This window comes from Leuciscus leuciscus, assembly GCF_965113295.1.
Source record: "Leuciscus leuciscus genome assembly, chromosome: 4".
NCBI classification, from domain to species: Eukaryota; Metazoa; Chordata; class Actinopteri; order Cypriniformes; family Leuciscidae; genus Leuciscus; species Leuciscus leuciscus.
The window spans coordinates 29,856,303-29,875,832 of record NC_138728.1 but is presented as its reverse complement, the minus strand read 5'-3'; the positions used below and the strand labels follow the sequence as shown (position 1 = coordinate 29,875,832).

At 38.0% G+C, this 19,530-nt stretch overlaps 1 protein-coding gene across 1 annotated transcript; it reads left to right on the top strand.

The window, feature by feature from the left end:
- The first annotated feature begins 2,009 nt into the window (after positions 1–2,009).
- On the top strand, positions 2,010–17,963 carry LOC309497646 (uncharacterized protein). The gene is made up of 13 exons (XM_082167941.1): positions 2,010–2,531; positions 2,636–2,711; positions 2,834–3,105; positions 3,338–3,379; positions 3,461–3,540; positions 3,964–4,014; positions 4,307–4,512; positions 4,869–4,965; positions 5,499–5,661; positions 5,808–5,911; positions 6,022–6,166; positions 16,741–16,864; positions 17,070–17,963. Exons 3-13 carry the CDS (start codon positions 2,860–2,862, stop codon positions 17,375–17,377), a joined length of 1,566 nt encoding a protein of 521 aa, XP_082024067.1. The 5' UTR covers positions 2,010–2,531; positions 2,636–2,711; positions 2,834–2,859; the 3' UTR covers positions 17,378–17,963.
- Positions 17,964–19,530: the final 1,567 nt, after the last annotated feature.

Sequence of the window (19,530 nt, the reverse complement as noted above, 5' to 3'; positions counted from 1 at the left end):
TTCAAAGCAGCTTTAAAGTGATAGCAGGAAAATAATGCAACAAAGTTAGTTTGGGCTGTACAGCAGCTCTAGAAGAACATAGTGCCATTGTGCAGCTTAAGTAAGTTCGATGATGATTCATTTCCATTGTAAAAGATCATTAGTCATTAGTTATCTATTTAGTTCATTATACAGTCGCTCTGCAGAAAACAGTGATGTACATCGTTCAGCTCAGTTCAGTTCAGAGACAATGGTGTCAATGCAGGCAGATCAATAATATCGTTGAAAAAAGGGTTAACTACAGCTACAGGTTAAAAAAAAAAAAAAAAAAGCTCACAGGAGAAAAAAAATCATAAAATCATACATTGTCTGCAACATAGTCAGTTATTAATATTTCATTGTCCTCTCTTGTTCATTTGTTTGACAGCCTGGCTAAAAATTATGTCTGTACAATTTGGCATGTTTCAGTGTGTTATCACAAATAAACAATTGACTCTAAGCACAACTACACAAAACGCGTACAAAATCTTTAACACATTTGTAACCCTATTTGAATAAAGGGTGAATCTGACAATTTTCCTTTGCCTCACTTTTGGCCACTACTGTATGGCAGTTCATTGACTTTGCAAATCTCGCAGCAAAATAAAGCCACTTAAATGAGTATTTCAGGCTTTCCTAAGTTGTTGGATCCATTGATGGAACTCATGTTTGCATAATTGTAAATGAGGAGTTGCAAAGCATTTTAAAAAAAAAAAAAATTTAAATATTAAAGTGTCTTAATTAAATGATTTTATTATAATAAAATTAAATGATTGGTGTCATGCTGCAGTGACCTCACCCTTGCAGGCTCACTATTGGCTGATTCAGTGGTTGAGGGCGGCCATTTTGGGTTGACATCACTGTAGTCCTTAGTTCACAACACTTAAGTCCCACTTCAGTCAGCACTTAAGAATCAGTCTTATACTTTACTGAAAGTTGCTTTTAGCTGCTTTATAAAAGTCTCCTACTCTTAGAAAACTCCTACTCTTTACTAAGTATTTTCTGACACTTAAGTCAAAGCTTAAGACTATTCTTAAGAGCATTTCTTAGAAGTTTTATACATACGGGCCCAGGTGTTTATTATTTCTAAGCGTTTGCCTCTTCCTCCGGTGAAAATGTTGTTGCAAACGTAGCTAGTGCTAGCCGCCGCCAAGTAGACTGGTCATGTCTTCAGCGTGATTATTTTTGATAACTACTCCTCGTGATTGTCATTGTCAGGGTACTGCTTACTGAGAGGGAGAGAGAGAGTAGTAATTGTCTGTGTCGCTGTGTTTGGCAGGTTCTAGCATAATGTAAGGCCATACACTTCAGGGCAATTACACCATAGCACTAGCCCTATTCATTTGAATTGAATGCATAGCTAATTCCGGTTGACTTGAACACAAAAATAGCACATTTACACTTCGAAAGAAAGCTTGCTGTTTTGTTTAATTAAATTTAATAGTGCATATGGTATTTTGGTCTATAAATATAGTGCCTATTTTTACATTTACATTTATCTGACGCTTTTATCCAAAGCGACTTACAATTGCTATGTCAGAGGTCGCACGCCTCTGGAGCAACTAGGGGTTAAGTGTCTTGCTCAGGGACACATTGGTGTCTCACAGTGGATTCGAACCCAGGTCTCTCACACCAAAGGCATGTGTCTTATCCATTGCGCCGCCACCACCACACCCTTATTTTATTAATATTTTGTTTTATATTGATATAGCTAGCCATTTACTTGAATAACTTTTTGCAATATATTTTCTTTGGAATATGGAAAACATCCCACTTTGTATTTCTTTTTATTTGGTAATATTTAAGTTATTTATATTGTTTTATGGGTTATTAAGTTGATGTATTGTATAGCTTTTCCAACCTACTGCTCAATTTTTATACTTTTGACAGGGAGACAACTCGGAAGTAACGTTAGCCAATTCAGCAAGACACCTCCTAAATTTGCTCACAAATGCAATACCTTCCCCTGGTCCTGTTGGGCCCAGTGCCCAACACAGAGCTACCCCTGTTGGGCCCAGTGCCCAACACAGAGCTACCCCTGTTGGGCCCAGTGCCCAACATCAAACTGGCCCAGAGACTCCAAGGTGTTGTGTCTAGTTTCCCAACAAATAACACACACACCCAGATTAACATGTATAAAATAATGTGATGCATCTTCTGAACACGCATGTCATTCTAGCAGACAGGGAAGGAGTCAGGAAAGAGTCCCTTACATTCATCAATTTAAATTCTCAAACTATAGCTAGTGAGATGTGTACTTGTATTGTGTAATGTCAAATTAAAAAAATTATCATCACAGGTCTTTTCCTGCCCTTTTTGGAGCTAGGGGAAAGCGCCGGCGCAATCAAGGGCCTTCCAACCACTTCACACCAGTCAAAGAGATAGAAGTTACATTTTATCTCTTACCCAAGATTGTTGAGCGCACTCCCAAAGGCAGTGAAGAAGTTTTCCATCTGCAAGCTGGTTTGGGACGCAGGTCCACGCTGATACCAGATAACTACACCCATGATGAGGTGAGGCAACTTTTTTTTTTGTCATATAATATTTTAATATAGTCCACTATCAAAACCAATGTTTTTTTGTCAATATGATGGTATGATTTATATTACTCTTGAAGGTATGTTCAACCCTCAAAGATCTTTATCCAAAACTGGAAAGTGTGTCTGGGGGCTGGCTGATTTACAAAGGAGCAGGTACATAGAACTTACCCATGGCCAATCTAATCTTGGTATAAAATAATTTGAATCAATATCTTGAGTGATGAGTACTGTCACATTTCAATAGAGTTCAACTATTAAATAACTTTTCTTGTTAGGAGGGTGGGGTTCTAGAAAACTATATATGGTGTCTCCTGGGGACAGTGGATATACTGGGCTAATGCTGAAGACTGCAAGTATGGGCGGAAAGGGTGTCCTATATATTGCTCCGATACAGGAGGAACTAGACACTCAACCACTGCCTCCGGACTCCAGGTCCTTCTCCAGTATGCCAAAGGCAATGTGCCACTCCTGTCACACCAGCTATCCATTGCAAATCCTAGCGCTGCATGTTGAAACATGTAAGCCTTCAGATACTTATCCACAGGAGGTATGTACAGACCCATTGTATGGATAATGTTGGATTTGGTCATAACTTGTATAGTGGCCAGTTCCACCTGATGTGATGTGGATTTTTTTAAGGTAGTTAAGCTATATTTGCAATGAGGCTGTTAATTAATGAACAGTTTATGCAAAAACATCATCTGTTGAACGATGAGTAACAACAGATATATGCAATCATGTCACAATTTCTTTTTCAATTTTGTTATTCCTCCTGACAGCCTACGGAGGAAGATGTGATTTTTGTGTCCTCAAAGACAGAGGTATGTTATGATGTGTTGAGTGTTTATTTTTGAGGTATTATTGTCTCCACCTTTTTATGTTAAACATTTAAGTGATTCCAGTTGCAGACCGTGTGCCCAATCTGTGGCCATAATTTTCCTCCCAATGACCTGGAGGCACATGCAAGCGAGTGTGGAGAGAGGTAACAGAATCTTAGCACAATTTAGTCAATATAAAAATGTCAACATATTGTAGCATTTTAGTTAGAGATATCCCTCCAAGCACCTGTCTTCCCACCAATGGATTAATGTATTGACCAGTTTGATTTAATACTTTTAAATTGACTGAGCTGTTACCATAAAGGCTGACTGTGCTGTGTGTGATATACATTTACTTTCAACAGTACACAAGTTTTTTTTTTTTTTGGTTGTCATTGTTGCCATATGATTTTTATTGATCAGTTAGTCCTGACCATAACAAAGTTACTTTCTCTCAAAAAGTCCACCTTTTAACTTAAACTTTTATATGTGGCTTCTGTACTGAGTTTATTGTACACATTTTTACATTTAAGGTCAGAGGATATAGGTTTTACTCTCAATTTCATACTTGTGTTTTATCATTTCAGCAAAGCTGACTTCATTCCTTCAACTTCAAAACAAAGGATGAGCATTTATAGGTTTGTACGCTTCTATAGTCTCCTTCAACAGTGAATAACCTAAGGCTCTCAAACTTTTGGGGCCAAGTACCTCATATCATGTCAAAGAATCCAGGGATCACCTGTAAGCTATGACCATACAGAAGCAACAAAAAAGTAAATGGCACAAATATGCAAATACTAACACACAATAGAGAAAGAATAAGTCACGTACATACACCACAGTTTGACAACCTCTAACCTAAAGGAATTAAACAGACAATATACGCTTTCCAGAATCACACTGCCTATCAGGCATTTATTTCTTCCTCAGCCTTGATGATGTCCTGCAGGCCATCTCTGCTGCTGTTAACAACGAGGAAGAATTTCCTCTCACTGTATCAAGATCCCATGTGGTGGAGCGGGGCCTTGCTCAATGGAAGCGACAAAAGAGGGCATTGCCTACCAGTCGGTTAAAAATCAGGTTCATAGGGGAGGCGGGCCTTGATACAGGGGCGCTACGAAAGGAGTTCCTCACAGGTACACATATATTTGAACTAGAAAAGCACTCGGAAAGCACAGACCTCCGCCAAGCAGCTCGGATTTCCCGGCATTGTATTATTTTTATCCACTTTTCTTCAACCGATCACCAACAAAATGTAATCATCTGTTCTGTGCTCCTTTTGGGTAGTGCTCCTTTTCCCATTATCAACATTTCCTGAAAGTTTCGTTGAAATCCGTTCATACCTTGAGTTATTTTGCTAACAAACAGACAAACAAACTCCATCAAAACCATAACCTCCTTGGCGGAGATAAATATGATTTAAATTACTTTTTTTTTTAAATTGCAATAGAAGTGACAGTTACATGAATGGAGTTATTATTTGTGTTCAAAGAGATGGTTGCAGGGATTGAGCAGAAGCTGTTTGAGGGTGACCAGACTGGAAAATGTCCCAAATATTCCCTGTTTGATCTTGATCAAGCAAATTTCAGGTAAGACATGCTTGCATACAGTGGGGTCGATAAAGTCCTCAAACAATATTTTGTTTACATGTTACAGGGCTGAAAGAACTCGGGCATGGTGCCTGGATTCAGGCTTGAGCCATATATGACAAGAAAAAAAGGAATTGTGTTTGATGACTGAAAATATTTGATAATTTCAGGCACTGACAGTGTAGTTGCTTACATGGGCTCTGATTGGCCCACATGGTCCATTGAGTCTATTTATATTGCTTCCTCTGTTCACACCATAAAATAACCTGATGATGGTCCCAGTGACCAAAACATTGTTCTCTGATTGAACTTTATATGCAAGTTAAGATAGTGTGCGGGAGCTTTCTCTGTTTCAGTCTGTTGCCCTTCTGGTCCTCTCCTACACACTGTCTGCCTCTGTAGGTGTGCATACTTTTTTATTGTTTTATGTTCAGTAGGCTAAATGTTGTGGCTTGTGATCTTAACACAGTATTATGCATGTATGTCCTCAGGACATAACTATGTTTCTACTAATTTATATGGTTTTCTTTCAGAAGTGCTGGTGAAATCTGGGCTGCAAGTCTGGCTCAAAGCGGACCACCACCCTGCTGCCTCAAACTTTGGTGCTACAAGTACTTGTGTGATGGGGAGATACAGATTCAGCACATTTCCAAAGAGGATGTCTCTGATGCTGAGTATATATCACTTCTCTCCCAGGTAAGAGGTCTTAAGGGTTTTAGAGCTGTAAAATGTTTGTCAACACACATTATTCAGTGTTTTCTCCTTTTTTTTTTGTGTGTGTGTGTGTGTGTGTGTGTGTGTGTGTGTGTGTGTGTGTGTGTATGTGTATGTGTCTTTTTAAGATTGAGACGGCCACAGAGGCTACAATGACTGAACTGATTGAGGACATTTTGAGCTGTGGCTATAATGGACCTGTTAATGTTGAAAAGAGAGAAGAAATTCTTCGGTATAATTGTTTTTTCACTATGCGAATCCTTGTCAAGGATGTTAATATTCATGTTTTGATTTTTTACATTTCACTTCATATTGATATTATTTTTTCATTCTATATTTTAGTGCTGTTGTTCTTCATGCCATACTTCGGCTGCTGCCCCTTCTCTCCCAGCTACGTGAAGGTCTGAAACTTTATGGTCTCGCTGATCTAATGAACCAATACCCAAACATCTGCCAACCACTCTTTGTCCCCGGGATGGAGGTGAAGGTGAGTTAATAAATGTAGGGATGTACTGATACCACTTTTAACTAACAATAGTGATTCCAAGTCCTAAACTCAGCTTATTTCAATTACCAATCATGCCCTTTACTTAAACTTTTTTTTATAGACTTGGAGTGTGGGGTCAATGGACAATAATAATGAAGATATTAAAGTTAAAGGTCCACGATGTAGAATTTTCCTAAAAAACAATGTATAGTGTCATACAAAAGTAATCCTCCCCAATCATCACTTATGACCCACAACAAATGTGAGGTGGTATATTTATCTACAGAGATACTGCCTTCTGTCGGTATTTTCTGGTTTTCTTATTATTTTGCTGTGTTTGGGACATTTCTGTGTCAACCTTTGGGTGTATAGCCCACAGCCAGCATGTGTGAGGTTGGGACTCATAGCATAGCAACCAGGTAACATAATTGTGTTTTTATGTGCTGCTTCTCCTTTTATCTCTCTCCTCTGCTTTGTGCTGCTCATCTGCTGTCAGTGTGTCTTTTTTGACTGACATAGTTTATTTCACATTCATTTGTTCTCACCATCACCGCTTGCTCTATGGAATTAATTTTGTGCCAATAATAATGAAAGTAGATTTTCAAGAAACTAATGAAAATATAAATTGAAACTGAATAAAATATCTTTGAAACTGAAAAAGAATAAATCGCAGGCAAATTTTTTTACTTCGTTTTTAATACACTGCATGTTTTGCTAACTATTTCTCATATTTCAATCGCTGATCTGAACTTACAAATGCGCTTCCAGAGTTTTCATTTGCGCTTCTGAAGTTTTCGTTTACGCTTCTGGAGTTTTCGTTCGCCGTTCTGACACATTTCTCTCGTGGGGGCGGGGCTAGAGGCAGTGTGTTCTCATTGGCTACTGAGTTTTTGATTGACAGCTTCTTCACCTGGAAGTGAAGACGTCAGTGTTGTGTTTACATGTGTGGATGTGAGCGTCTGTAATCGCTGCTTTCTATTTCATTTTAGTGATATTAAGTTTATATCTGTATTTATTTGCTGCTACATTATATTGTTGAGATGATTTCTTATAGAAGGAATAGTAGACAAATGATATCATTATCATTAGTCATCGTCGCTATCAGGATACTGGATAGCCTACTCGTGGTAAGTCTGAATTTTTTTTTCATACTATACTAATACTATTTATAATACAGTACTGGCTTTATTCAGGTGGAGAGGCATTTTAGAGCTCAGTGAGAGCCCATAACATTATACAGCTGTGTTGTCTTGATTTGACTGTTGGCCCAATCATTACATGACTTGTTTATCTACATTCAGTTACAGTCTTCGATTAGATCATATTTCCCCCCAGCCACCCCAAACATCATTGGGCTAGAGTACTGTACAGTATCTGTACTGTATCAGTCAATGACCGATGCCATAGGACCAGAGCGCTGTCGATCACTGCCTGATTCAACTTTGGCAATGTAAAGCCTTTTTTTTACCATGCCGATAAAGCTATTTAAACCTGAATTTCTCAATTGCTGATTAATTTGCGATGCAGAGTTTTTGAAAGATGAGAGACACGACTTGACCACAGACCACGCCTCTGTTCATAATAGGCTATGTAAACACTCAATTATTTTGAAGTATCGCCCTGGTCACAATATTTATTCTGATTACTTTAGTGTGATAAAGATTACTGATAAAGCTATTATATGTAGCTAGTATGAGTAACAAAATGCTTTTTCTGTGTCCATATTTGACTAATAATAATGCAAAAAATTGCACTTCAAATGAACATTTCTGAGAATTTTTTTTAATCTTTAACAGTCTTTAATAATAAATATATGTCCAAATATATGTCCAAATTAAAACTTAATACATGCAAGTAATTATGACTGAAAACATCCAGCAACTAGGGAATACACAGCCATGGATATATGTTTATATATATATTATATATATATATAGGGCTATACAGCCAACTACTGGTTACACAACCGTATTACAGATGATAAATGCTGCATGACTCCGAGGTAAATATTTAGTACTGTAAAATCCCTTAAAACATTTATATAATTTGTTTGGAATAAATATTTTAAGTCTGCAACTTGTTACTGTATGTGGGAGTTCAAAGCAGTTTGTATTGTTAGATTATAATACATTTCCTCTCTCATTTTTCAGGGAGTGGAGAAACTTTTCCATAAACAAAATTCTGATGCTGACACAGAGGATGGAGTGATAGTACCAGAGATCCACTGTCCCTATCAGACAATAATCTTACTTTGTTCAGACACATCACCTTTGAATGACTGGGATCTTGATCTTCAGACACCTGATTTATTTTATTTTAATATTATAAACTAGCAAATATTTCAATTTCCTCTACATTAAAACAAACACAGTTCACAAGTACACAAGAGGTTGCACTTTATTCTTATTAGTCAATGCTGATCTTGGATTAGCATACCAACAGCATATGAATGTTAAGGGGATAGTTCACCCAAAAATAAAATTCTCACTTATTTTACTCACCCTCATGCTGTCCCAGATGCATTTTACTTTCTTTCTACTGATAAACACAATTTAAGATTGTAAGGAAAGTAATCCATCTCTGCGAGTCCTTTAAAAACCACACACAATGAGCGTGACGGTAATCCATGCGACCTCAGTGGATGAATCATTGCCTTCTGAAGTCAAACAACAGGCTAGATAAAATAAATACTAATATTGTAAACTGTTTTAAATATTAAAAATCACTTCCGACCAACTGTCTTGCGTACATTGGTTACAATCCACTTGTATTATGGACTCACAGAGATGAATTATTTCCTTAAAACTCTTTGTCTATGTTTATGTGAAGAAGAAAGTCATATACATCTGGGATGGCATGAAGGAGTAAATGAGAGAATCCTCATTGTTTTGGGTGGACTATCCTTGTACTGCTTGTGTCCAGTCACTGCTTTGTTACTTGTACTGCAACAGGAACTGTTCAAAGAATCATTGCATCATTTAAAATGTATATGAATTTTTAAAATGTATTCTGTATTTGTAATTGTGCATTTTGTATAGTAATGTATTTGATGAGAATACTGTGCATTACATGTAGGCCTATATTATGCAGTTAATGTTTTGTGATTCTGGTCTTTCCTGTCACAACATAATTGCATCCAATACTTTCACTCTGATACTTGTGTATATGCTTTAGTGACAATAAAGAATGTACATTTATTTGAATTCATATTTTCAATTACATTCATTTAACTGGTTGTAGAAGTCACAACTGAAACGGTTGATGATTGTTAAAATATATTTACAATTTTAAATGTTAGAAGATAGTATTAATTAAATTAAATAACTAAATACAATTATCAATAAAAAAATGGCAACAAGAACATTCTTTGTGTGACATATGTAATGAAATGCCCTTTGAGGTCTGTATCATCTGACAGCAGGCCACGATTGTAATTTTCATATTGTTTAAATTCCTCTTATTTAAGTGATCATTCATTTTGATGGTGTAAATGTATATCATGCTAACAATGAGTAGTGTGATGGCCATGGTTGCCAACCTTGATTACCTGGTTGAAGTGAAACTTTCTTGACGGCTGAATATATCACACACGTTTGCTAGTATTCTCTTTAAATTGTAACAGCTCAACCTAATCAGAGCCTAACATGCAGAATAATCATCAGGAATAAACAAATATTCTCTGAAAGCATTGGACACTACAATATTTTAAGTATTATATACAGTACTTTAATGTACAATTACACCTGAATAGACTGAATAGATCTCTTGTGCTCCTAAAAGCTTCTGTCGACAAAGTAGTAGCAGCAGGTAAATACAGATAAAATTAAAAAACAAACCTAACTTAATATCACTCAAATTAAATAGAAAGCTGCGATTACAGACGCTCACATCCACACATGTAAACACAACACTGACGTCTTCACTTCCAGGTGAAGAAGCTGTCAAGGCAAGGCAAGGCAAGGCAAGTTTATTTGTATAGCACATTTCATACACAATGGCAATTCAAAGTGCTTTACATAGAATAAATTAAAATAATAAAAAGAAAAAAGAATAATTAAAACAGTTTATAAAAATAAAAATAAAATACAGTACTTTTAAAAATAAAAAAAGAATGTTATTATAGATCTTTCCTTCAAAGGATTCCCTTAAATCTTTCAACCATCTTTTGACCTTCAATCTTCTTACGATTTCCATCTATCAACTTTCCTTTAACTTTCTTTTCTCCCTCATTTACTCACACGTTCTTTTCACTTTCTTTAGCACTGCGTTCACATTCTTTCTCAGACGAAAACTTTAATATCGTCATTTAAATACTGTTCTACTTTCAAACCCCAATTAATACACGTCACTTGCCGCCGCTAGAGTTCTTACTAGATCAAGAAAATATGATCATATAACACCGATTTTATCATCACTGCATTGGTTACCTATAAAGTTCCGTATTAATTACAAGGTATTGCTACTGACCTATAAAGCCCTAAACGGCTTAGCTCCAGTCTATTTAACGGATCTTTTATCACCCTATAATCCATCGCGCTCTTTAAGATCACTAAATTCAAGGCTTTTGGTCATACCTAGGATATCCAGAACCACCAAAGGAGGGAGAGCATTCTCACATTTGGCTCCAAAACTCTGGAATAGTCTTCCTGATACTGTTCGTTGCTCAGACTCGCTCTCCCAGTTTAAAACTAGATTAAAGTCGCATCTCTTCAGCCAGGCATTCATATAATCCTACAGTTCAAACTACAATCCGGCCTCTAGCTCATAAATGCCAGAGGAGAACTGGCCCCCGACTGAGCCTGGGTTCTCCCAAGGTTTTTTTTTTCTCCATTAGGTCACCTGATGGAGTTTTAGGACACCATTAGGTCACTTGATGAAGTTTTTCGGTTCCTTGCCACTGTTGCCTTTGGCTTGCTCAGTTGGGGATATTTTGGGGATATTTAATTTAATTTTATCAATCAATAAATTCCTCTTGAAACAAACTTTGTTGTATTATTTTAATTTAATACTGTGAAGCTGCTTTGATACAATCTGTATTGTGAAAAGCGCTATACAAATAAACTTGACTTGACTTGACTTTCACATTATCACTTTCTTTTACACCTTCTGAGTGGGCATTTACAGTTTCGTGCTAAATGCCCTGCTGACATAGGAGAAATTAAAATAATTAAAAGAAATTAGAATAATTAAAACAGTTTAGAAAAATAAAATAAAATACAGTACAGTACAAACAGTCGGACGAACAGCGGCACAGTGCTCATTCAGTAAATGCATAGCTAAACAGATGTGTTTTGAGTCTGGATTTGAATGTGACCACTGTAGGAGCACATCTGATCTCTTCTGGAAGCTGGTTCCAGCTGCGGCTGGCATAATAGCTAAAAGCAGACTCGCCATGTTTAGAGTGAACCCTTGGTATTTCTAGCTGATATGATCCTAATGATCTGAGTGATCTGTTGGGTTTATATTCAGTGAGCATATCTGCAATTTATTGAGGTCCTAGGCCATTGAATGACTTATATACCAGTAGTAATACTTTAAAATCAATCCTAAATCTAACTGGGAGCCAGTGTAAAGACCTGAGGACTGGTGTGATATGTTCATATTTTCTGGTTCTGCTCAGAATCCTAGCGGCAGCGTTCTGTATGAGCTGCAACTGTCTTATGGTCTTTTTGGGAAGGCCAGTGAGGAGTCCATTACAATAATCCACCCTGCTGGTGATGAAAGCATGCACAAGTTTCTCTAAGTCTTGTCTGGAAACAAAGCATCTAATTCTTGCAATATTTTTCAGATGATAGTATGCTGATTTAGTTATTGCTTTGACATGACTACTGAAACTAAGGTCTGACTCTAGTGTCACACCAAGATTCCTGACTTGATGTTTAGTTGTTTGACCCCTAGAGTGAATGTATGCGTTCACCTTGAGAACTTCATCTTTGTTTCCAAACGCAATAACTTCAGTTTTGTCTTTGTTTAATTGAAGAAAGTTTTGGCACATCCAACTGTTGACTTCGTCAATGCATCGGCACAAGGAGTCAATGGGGCTGTAATCATTGGGCGATAGGCTAAGTACAGCTGTGTATCGTCTGCATAGCTGTGGTAAGCAATTTGGTTATTTCTCATTATTTGGCTCATTGGGAGCATATACAGGTTGAACAGGAGTGGCGCAAGAATTGAGCCTTGAGGGACTCCGCATGTCATGGATGTCCACTCAGACTTATGGTCTCCTATACTAACATAATAACCTCTCCCATCTAAGTATGACCTGAACCATTTTAGGACTATCCCAGAAAGCCCCACCCAGTTTTCCAGCCTGTCAAGAAGTATGTTATGATCGACAGTGTCAAATGCAGCACTGAGGTCGAGTAGTACCAGCACTGATAATTTGCCTGAATCAGTATTTAAGCGAATATCGTTTATTATCTTTATGAGCGCTGTCTCTGTGCTGTGGTGCGGTCGGAAACCAGATTGAAAATTGTCAAAGTATCCATTCGAGCTTAAGAATTTGTTCAGCTGATTGAAGACAACTTTTTCAATGATCTTGCCTATGAAAGGAAGATTTGAGATCGGTCTATAGTTGCTTAATATGGTCTTATCCAGATTGTTCTTTTTCAGGAGGGGCTTGACAACTGCAGTTTTCAGGGAGTTCGGAAAACTCCCAGAGAGAAGTGAGGCATTTACCACTTCTAGAAGATCTGCTTCTAAACTGTTTAGCACACTTTTGAAAAAAGATGTGGGAAGTGTGTCAAGGGCGCATGTTGATGTTTTAAGGTGTTGTACGGTTTCTTCCAAAATTTTGCCATCAATTTCTTTGAAGTCAGACATAGTAACTACTTTCTCAGGCGGTCTGATCTGTCTGACCCCAGCGCAACTCAAGGATGTGCTGATCACCTTTCTGATATTATTGATTTTCTCAGAGAAGAAAGAAGCAAACTCACTGCACTTGCTGTTTGAGAGCATTTCACTGGGAATCTGGCTTGGGGGGTTTGTCAGTCTCTCTACAGTAGCAAAAAGAGTGCGTGTGTTGTTTAAATTGCAGTTTATAATGTTTGAGAAGAAAGTCTGTCTAGCTTTGCCTAGTTCCATATTGAAAGCATGCAGGCTGTCTTTGTAGATGTTATAATGGACTACAAGTTTTGTCTTCCGCCACATGCGCTCTGCTTTTCTGCATTGTCTTTTCATATTTTGCACTGCTGTTGAGTTTCTCCAAGGTGCTTTTTGTCTGCCACTCTTCTTCCTGACTTTAACAGGAGCAATATCATCAATTATATTTTTAACTTTTGAGTTAAAAGAATCAAGGAGAAAATCAACAGAGTCAGCAGATATGCTTGGTGTTAAGGATATAGCCTTCATAAATAGTACACTAGTGTTCTCATTTAAGCATCTCTTCTTGACAGACACAGATCTAGCTTCAGTGGCAGGAGAGATCAATATATCAAAGAAAATACAGAAATGATCAGACAGTGCTACATCCTTAATAACAATCGATGAAATGTTTAGACCCTTGCTGATAAGTAAATCTAGAGTGTGTCCATGATTGTGTGTGGGTCCATGTACATGCTGAGTCAGATCAAAAGTTTTTAAAACAGTTTTGATTTCTTTTGCCATATTGTTTTCTGCATTATCTATGTGAATGTTAAAATCTCCAGCAATGGCAAAACAGTCAAACTCTGAGGTAATTGTTGATAACAGTTCTGTAAAGTCCTCAGCAAAGGCTGGAGAATATTTTGGAGGCCTGTAAATAATGCTAAGTAAAATGCGAGGAGCACCTTTTAACACAGTACCCAGATATTCGAAAGACGGGTAAATCCCAAATGATATTTGCTTACATTGATAGATATCTTTAAAAAGACCAGCTAGACCCCCACCTCTCTTAACAGCTCTGCAGACACTCATAAAAGTAAAGTTAGGAGGGGCTGTTTCATTGAGGATTGTTGCACTGCAGCTGTCTTCTAGCCAGGTTTCATTTAGAAACATAAAGTCCAGGTTGTTTGTGGTTATTAAGTCGTTGACTAGAAGTGATTTATTTTTAAGTGAGCGAATGTTTAAAAGTGCTAACTTAACAGTCTTACTTTTTGTCCCCACAGCAATCTTAGTTTGACATGTAATAGGCACCAGATTAGTTGGGTTTGCTGTACGGCTATTGAAGGTCTTAGACTTTCTATCTTGTAATAGAACAGCAATAGAGAAAGATACAGGCACACTGGGTTCCCGCTTGTTCTGTAAACATTTGAGAAAGTTACTGTTATCATAGCAGGAACCCAAAATACATCACTGAGAGCTGGTATCAGTTGTTTTTGGTTCACCTCGAGCAGATGGAGGAGGGTGTGGGCCCTGGCGTTTTGGCCGAAGAGCTCTCACAGGTGGAGGGGGCGGGCGAGCTCGGCGCGCAGGCCTTGGTGTTTGAGGTGCCTGACGTTTTTTGGTTGGTATCTGGGGGCTTGCAGCAAAAGAGTGGGATAGTCTGGTTCCAGCATGCAACAGTTCTTCCATTTTCTGTGAGAAGCACAGGAGTGGAGTTGCTGGCGAGAGTGAAAGAGTATCTGGTGAAGGGGGCTGTTGCTCAGGTGTTATCGGAGGCTGTAATATGCTGTCCTGGCTTCCCTGGCTGTTTTCCAGGAAGTCGTCCTTGGGTGCTGAATCTTGGAGCAGTTCTGATATGTCTGTCTGTGGTGAGCTCTGTGGGCAGGGCTCAGCTGAGATTGTGTCCGTGAGCAGAGGTTGTTGTGGCTCAGTGGTGTTATCATTGTCCTTGTGTGATATGTCAACTGCATGTCCATTTTGCTGCTGAAGTGAGGTCTCGTGTTCATTCATACTGTTTCCAGGTGTGTGTGTGTCGTTCAGATTGACACACACTGCAGAAGGATGATTGAGGGAGAAGTCGATATTGTCCTTTAACACTCTTGAACCAAGTTTGTTTGGGTGATGGCCATCCCGATGAAATAGTTGTCTCTGACTCCAGAAAAGATTGAAGTTGTCAATGAAGTTTACTCCTTTTATATTGCAGGTTTTTTGCAGCCATGTATTAATCCCAAGCAACCGTGAAAACCTGTTTGTTCCTCTTGCTGGGAGTGGTCCACTGATGAATGTTTGAACTTTCAGTCTTTTAAGTGTTTCAAAAAGTTCATTGAAGTCCTTCTTAAGGAGTTCTGACTGCTCTTTATGAATATCATTCTTCCCCACATGAATGATGAGTCGATTTGCAGTCTTATGTTTCATTAGAATGTTCTGAAGTTCCCTGTTTATATCAGAAGTTGTAGCTTGTGGAAGGCAGCATGTAGTTGTATCCCTGCTGCTAATGTTTCTGATTATGGAGTCCCCCACTATCAGAGTCCTGGGCTCGGCTGTGCTCTGAGCTGAGTGCCGCTGTCTGCTCGACCTTGAGCGCCAGTTAGCATCAGTGTTAGCTACTGGCTGATTCAGTCTGTGTTCGATCACATTCATCACGTTTGGGGATTCCTCATTTACATTCATTAGTACTTCAAATCTGTTCTCAAGATGTATAGGTGTTGGTGGGAGACCAGCGTTTGCAATCCTTGTCAGAGCTGTATCTGGGGTAGAGGATGCTACTGCGGTAATATGTGAGGCTCGTGACAATCTGATGTCTCGAGTGCCTTTGGGTCTCGCTCCCTGTTTGTGCCATCGATTCGTAAGTCGATCGGCTTGTTTCTCTACCTGTCGAGGAGCACTAGTTTCATGGGACTCACCGGCTATATGCTGAGGGTGTCCATGACGAAGCTCTGTTGTGTGTTCCGTCTGGTTTGGTGGTCCCGTAAATAACTTTGTTTCAAGAACTGCAATCCTTTGTAAAAGTCTGTGGCAGTTAGTGCAGCAAGTAGATTCCAGAAGAGGCATTTTCTCTCTTATCCTTGTAGGCATTTGTGTTTTCCTTTCCCCGGAATGTAAGCTGGTCGGGTAGAAGAATTCTGCGTTTTTGTGGTAATCCAAACTTTGTCGTTTGAGCACTGTGCTGATTTGCTGAAGTTAAAATTAGGTGATAAAAGGAGCTAAAATATAAAAATATAGAAGGTAAAATATAGAAGATAAAATATAAAAGCGATAGAGCAAAGCGCGGAGCAGTAAGCAAGAGCGTCCGAACGGTAGCTGAGCTGAGCAGGAAGAGAAAAATGCAATCTGAGGTTTTGAGGTCAGTCAAAACCTCAGTAGCCAATGAGAACACACTGCCTCTAGCCCCACCCCCACGAGAGAAATGTGTCGGAATGGCGAACGAAAACTCCAGAAGCGTAAACGAAAACTTCAGAAGCGCAAATGAAAACTCTGGAAGCGCATTTGTAAGTTCAGATCAGCGATTGAAATACGAGAAATAGTTAGCAAAACATGTAGTGTATTAAAAACGAAGTAAAAAAATTTGCCTGCGATTTATTCTTTTTCAGTTTCAAAGATATTTTATTCAGTTTCAATTTATATTTTCATTAGTTTCTTGAAAAGCTACGTTCATTATTATTGGCACAAGAATAATTCCATATTGCTCTATTCATTAACTCTCTTGCTCACTCGGCCACCACTGCTCTCTCTTTCTGGATAAACTCATAACGATACATTGTTTCTCTCACCAGGCTGATGCTGACTTTGTCTTTGCGGCTTGCCAACCTGAGTTCAGCGAGAAGGGCTCCAGCAAAGAACAGGTGGAAGTGAGCGTTATGAACCATCTACAGGACTTCTTGCAGGAGCTGGAAGCATGTAATTGCTCATTTAGTTTTCTTCTTGTAAAGTCTGTTTACTTAGTTTCTCTGTCTTACACATTTCATGAAGTTTTCATGTAGATTACATTATCATTGTAAGTACACTTATGTAAGATATTAGATTTCCAAATTCTACCTCTGTGCTGGTACAGGTAAATCAAATATTTAATTTACATGATTGTTTGCTTTCTGTCTCTGAAAAGGTGAACATCCTGAGGTGGGTGACACAGTAGACTATCCAGGTCACCTGTCCCCCAGTACGTTTCTCCAGTGGCTCACAGGACAGGGCCACATTCCTGTCTTACCAGAAGAGAAGAGAAACTTCAGTGTCTTTGTGCAGTTCAATCACACCTGTGACATCCAGTATGGTTCACATACAGTTTGCTACCCAACAGTCGCTGCATGTAGTAATACAATCCGCCTGCCTGTTAAGCATATGCAAACTTCTACTGAGTTCAAACAAGTGATGACAGAGGCCTTCCATCTAGGGCAGGCATTTCATCAGATTTAAGTGAAATGTTGCAGTTTCAAATATGCAGTGCTAATTAGACTACTGAATGTTTTTCTTTCATGGTTCAAGTACAATGCATATACATTCAGACTCAAATAGTAATAATATTTGTGCAGTCTTTATTTAATTTTTTTTTTTATTCAGTTTGTATCTGTTAACCCAGTTAAGCATATGCAAACTTCTACTGAGTTCAAACAAGTGATGACAGAGGCCTTCCATCTAGGGCAGGCATTTCATCAGGTTTAAGTGAAATGTTGCAGTTTCAAATATGCAGTGCTAATTAGACTACTGAATGTTTTTCTTTCATGGTTTAAGTACAATGCATATACATTCAGACTCAAATAGTAATAGATAAGATATTTGTGCAGTCTTTATTTAATTTGTGAAATTAAGTTTCTATCTGTTAACCCAATTCATTGTTCATGGGTGTAATGTTACAGTTCAAAAAGCATTTCCATATGGGCATCACACCATTACAATGTTTGTCAGAGAAGATGTCCTTCACTGCGTTCTTTCCCGCTTCCCTGTGGTTGTGTCAGCTTGACAGAAGTCCAATAAATACAAAATCTTTGGAAGCAAAATACAACATTTTGTGGCATTTTTTTGTTTTCAATTACTTTGCTGTGAATGGAAGGTGGACTATAAGGTGCCTGGATACATGGGGTCCTAGACTGGACTTGAGCAATCATGAATTATTAAAAGCCTTTTAGTCCTCTGACTGGCTCAAACATGACTGTCAATAATGGTGAAGTAGGTACAATGCATGTGCGAGTGTGGTCAAATAAATGTCTCTTCCAAAACTATTTGAATGAGAAAGGGGATCAATGGCAAGGCGTAGAGTTTCAATGTCCTCGGTCTTCAATGGACATTCCATTTCTGGCACGGTAACACCTGTGTTGGCAGAGTTATGAGAGAGCCCTGAGCTCTCCCAATTAATATCCTCAATTTGGATTCCCTAAAACCAACAGAAGATAGTATTATCAGTATATAGATTGAAAAAATCATTTAGAGGCAGGACAACAATGTCATGGCCTATTATCACGCTGATACGTAGTACTTCCGCATTCGGTGATCTTTGTGCACTGCCACTTCCGGTGAATCACTCATCACTCTGGCGAACCCACAATGGACGACCCTAAGTTTACGTATACTGCATCCCTGGTAAATTTACCCAAAATAACTTTTTCTGACGTACATCGACTAACTGAACAACACTCCATCACAGCCCGCTCCAAAGTGGACAAGGGATACAGTTTCTTTTTCGAGAACTTCATCTACGACTACGAAGGTGAGTGGCTACTAGCTAGCAGAGGTGGAAAGAGTACTAAAATATTCTACTCAAGTAAAAGTACTATTACTTCAATGAAATTTTACTTAAGTACAAGTCAAATTACAGGTCTAAATATCTACTCAAGTAAAAGTAAAAAGTAGCTCATTTAAAATGTACTCAGAGTAAAAGTTACTGAGTTACTTTTAAACTGTGGGGCGGGGCGGGGCGGGGCGGGGCGGGGGACTCTCCCAGGTTGTAGATTTTCACAGTATGATAACCATCTCAGAAATTATCACGGTTTACAGTATTAATCAATTATTAAATAAATAAATAAACGGAATTATTAAATTATGGTTGTTATTATTATTATCATCAGATAAAATGACAGTTGAATGAAAACAGGTTTTTGAACAAACTCGAAAACCATTTGTTTTGTTTATTAAAATTTCAATAAAACTTTTCTAATCAACTAAATTGATAATTCTCAGATCAACAACTTATTTTTAACATGAATAATTTATTAAAATGTTTAAGAATAATATAGCCCTATGAAATGTTTTTATTCAGAAAACTATTTTTTCTTTTTATGAATAAATACAAATATATTATCAAAAACTGTGGTAATCAAATGGAAATTTAAACTTTTATCCTTTTATTTTTGGGGGAAGTGCTGCAAAACAGATTTACTAAATTAAATCATGGACAAAAAATATTCCTTAAATAATATTTAAATAAACTGTCTTATTATTATTGTTGTTGTTATTATTCTGACAAGTGCTTTCTATTGTAGATCTACAAGAATATATTTCTTTCATAATTTCTCCTATTTAAACCGAACTTTTATTTTGACGGGTTGTAGTGAAGACCTGTTCCAGAGTGTATT

What these genes read in the sequence shown, in the direction of transcription:
- LOC309497646 (XM_082167941.1), top strand. Translation starts at nt 2,860, where the DNA reads ATGGTGTCTCCTGGGGACAGTGGATATACTGGGCTAATGCTGAAGACT. An exon ending in ACGAAAGGAGTTCCTCACAG is followed by an intron (nt 4,513 to 4,868) that starts GTACACATATAT and finishes TTGTGTTCAAAG; the next exon opens with AGATGGTTGCAGGGATTGAG. An exon ending in AAGAGAGAAGAAATTCTTCG is followed by an intron (nt 5,912 to 6,021) that starts GTATAATTGTTT and finishes TCTATATTTTAG; the next exon opens with TGCTGTTGTTCTTCATGCCA.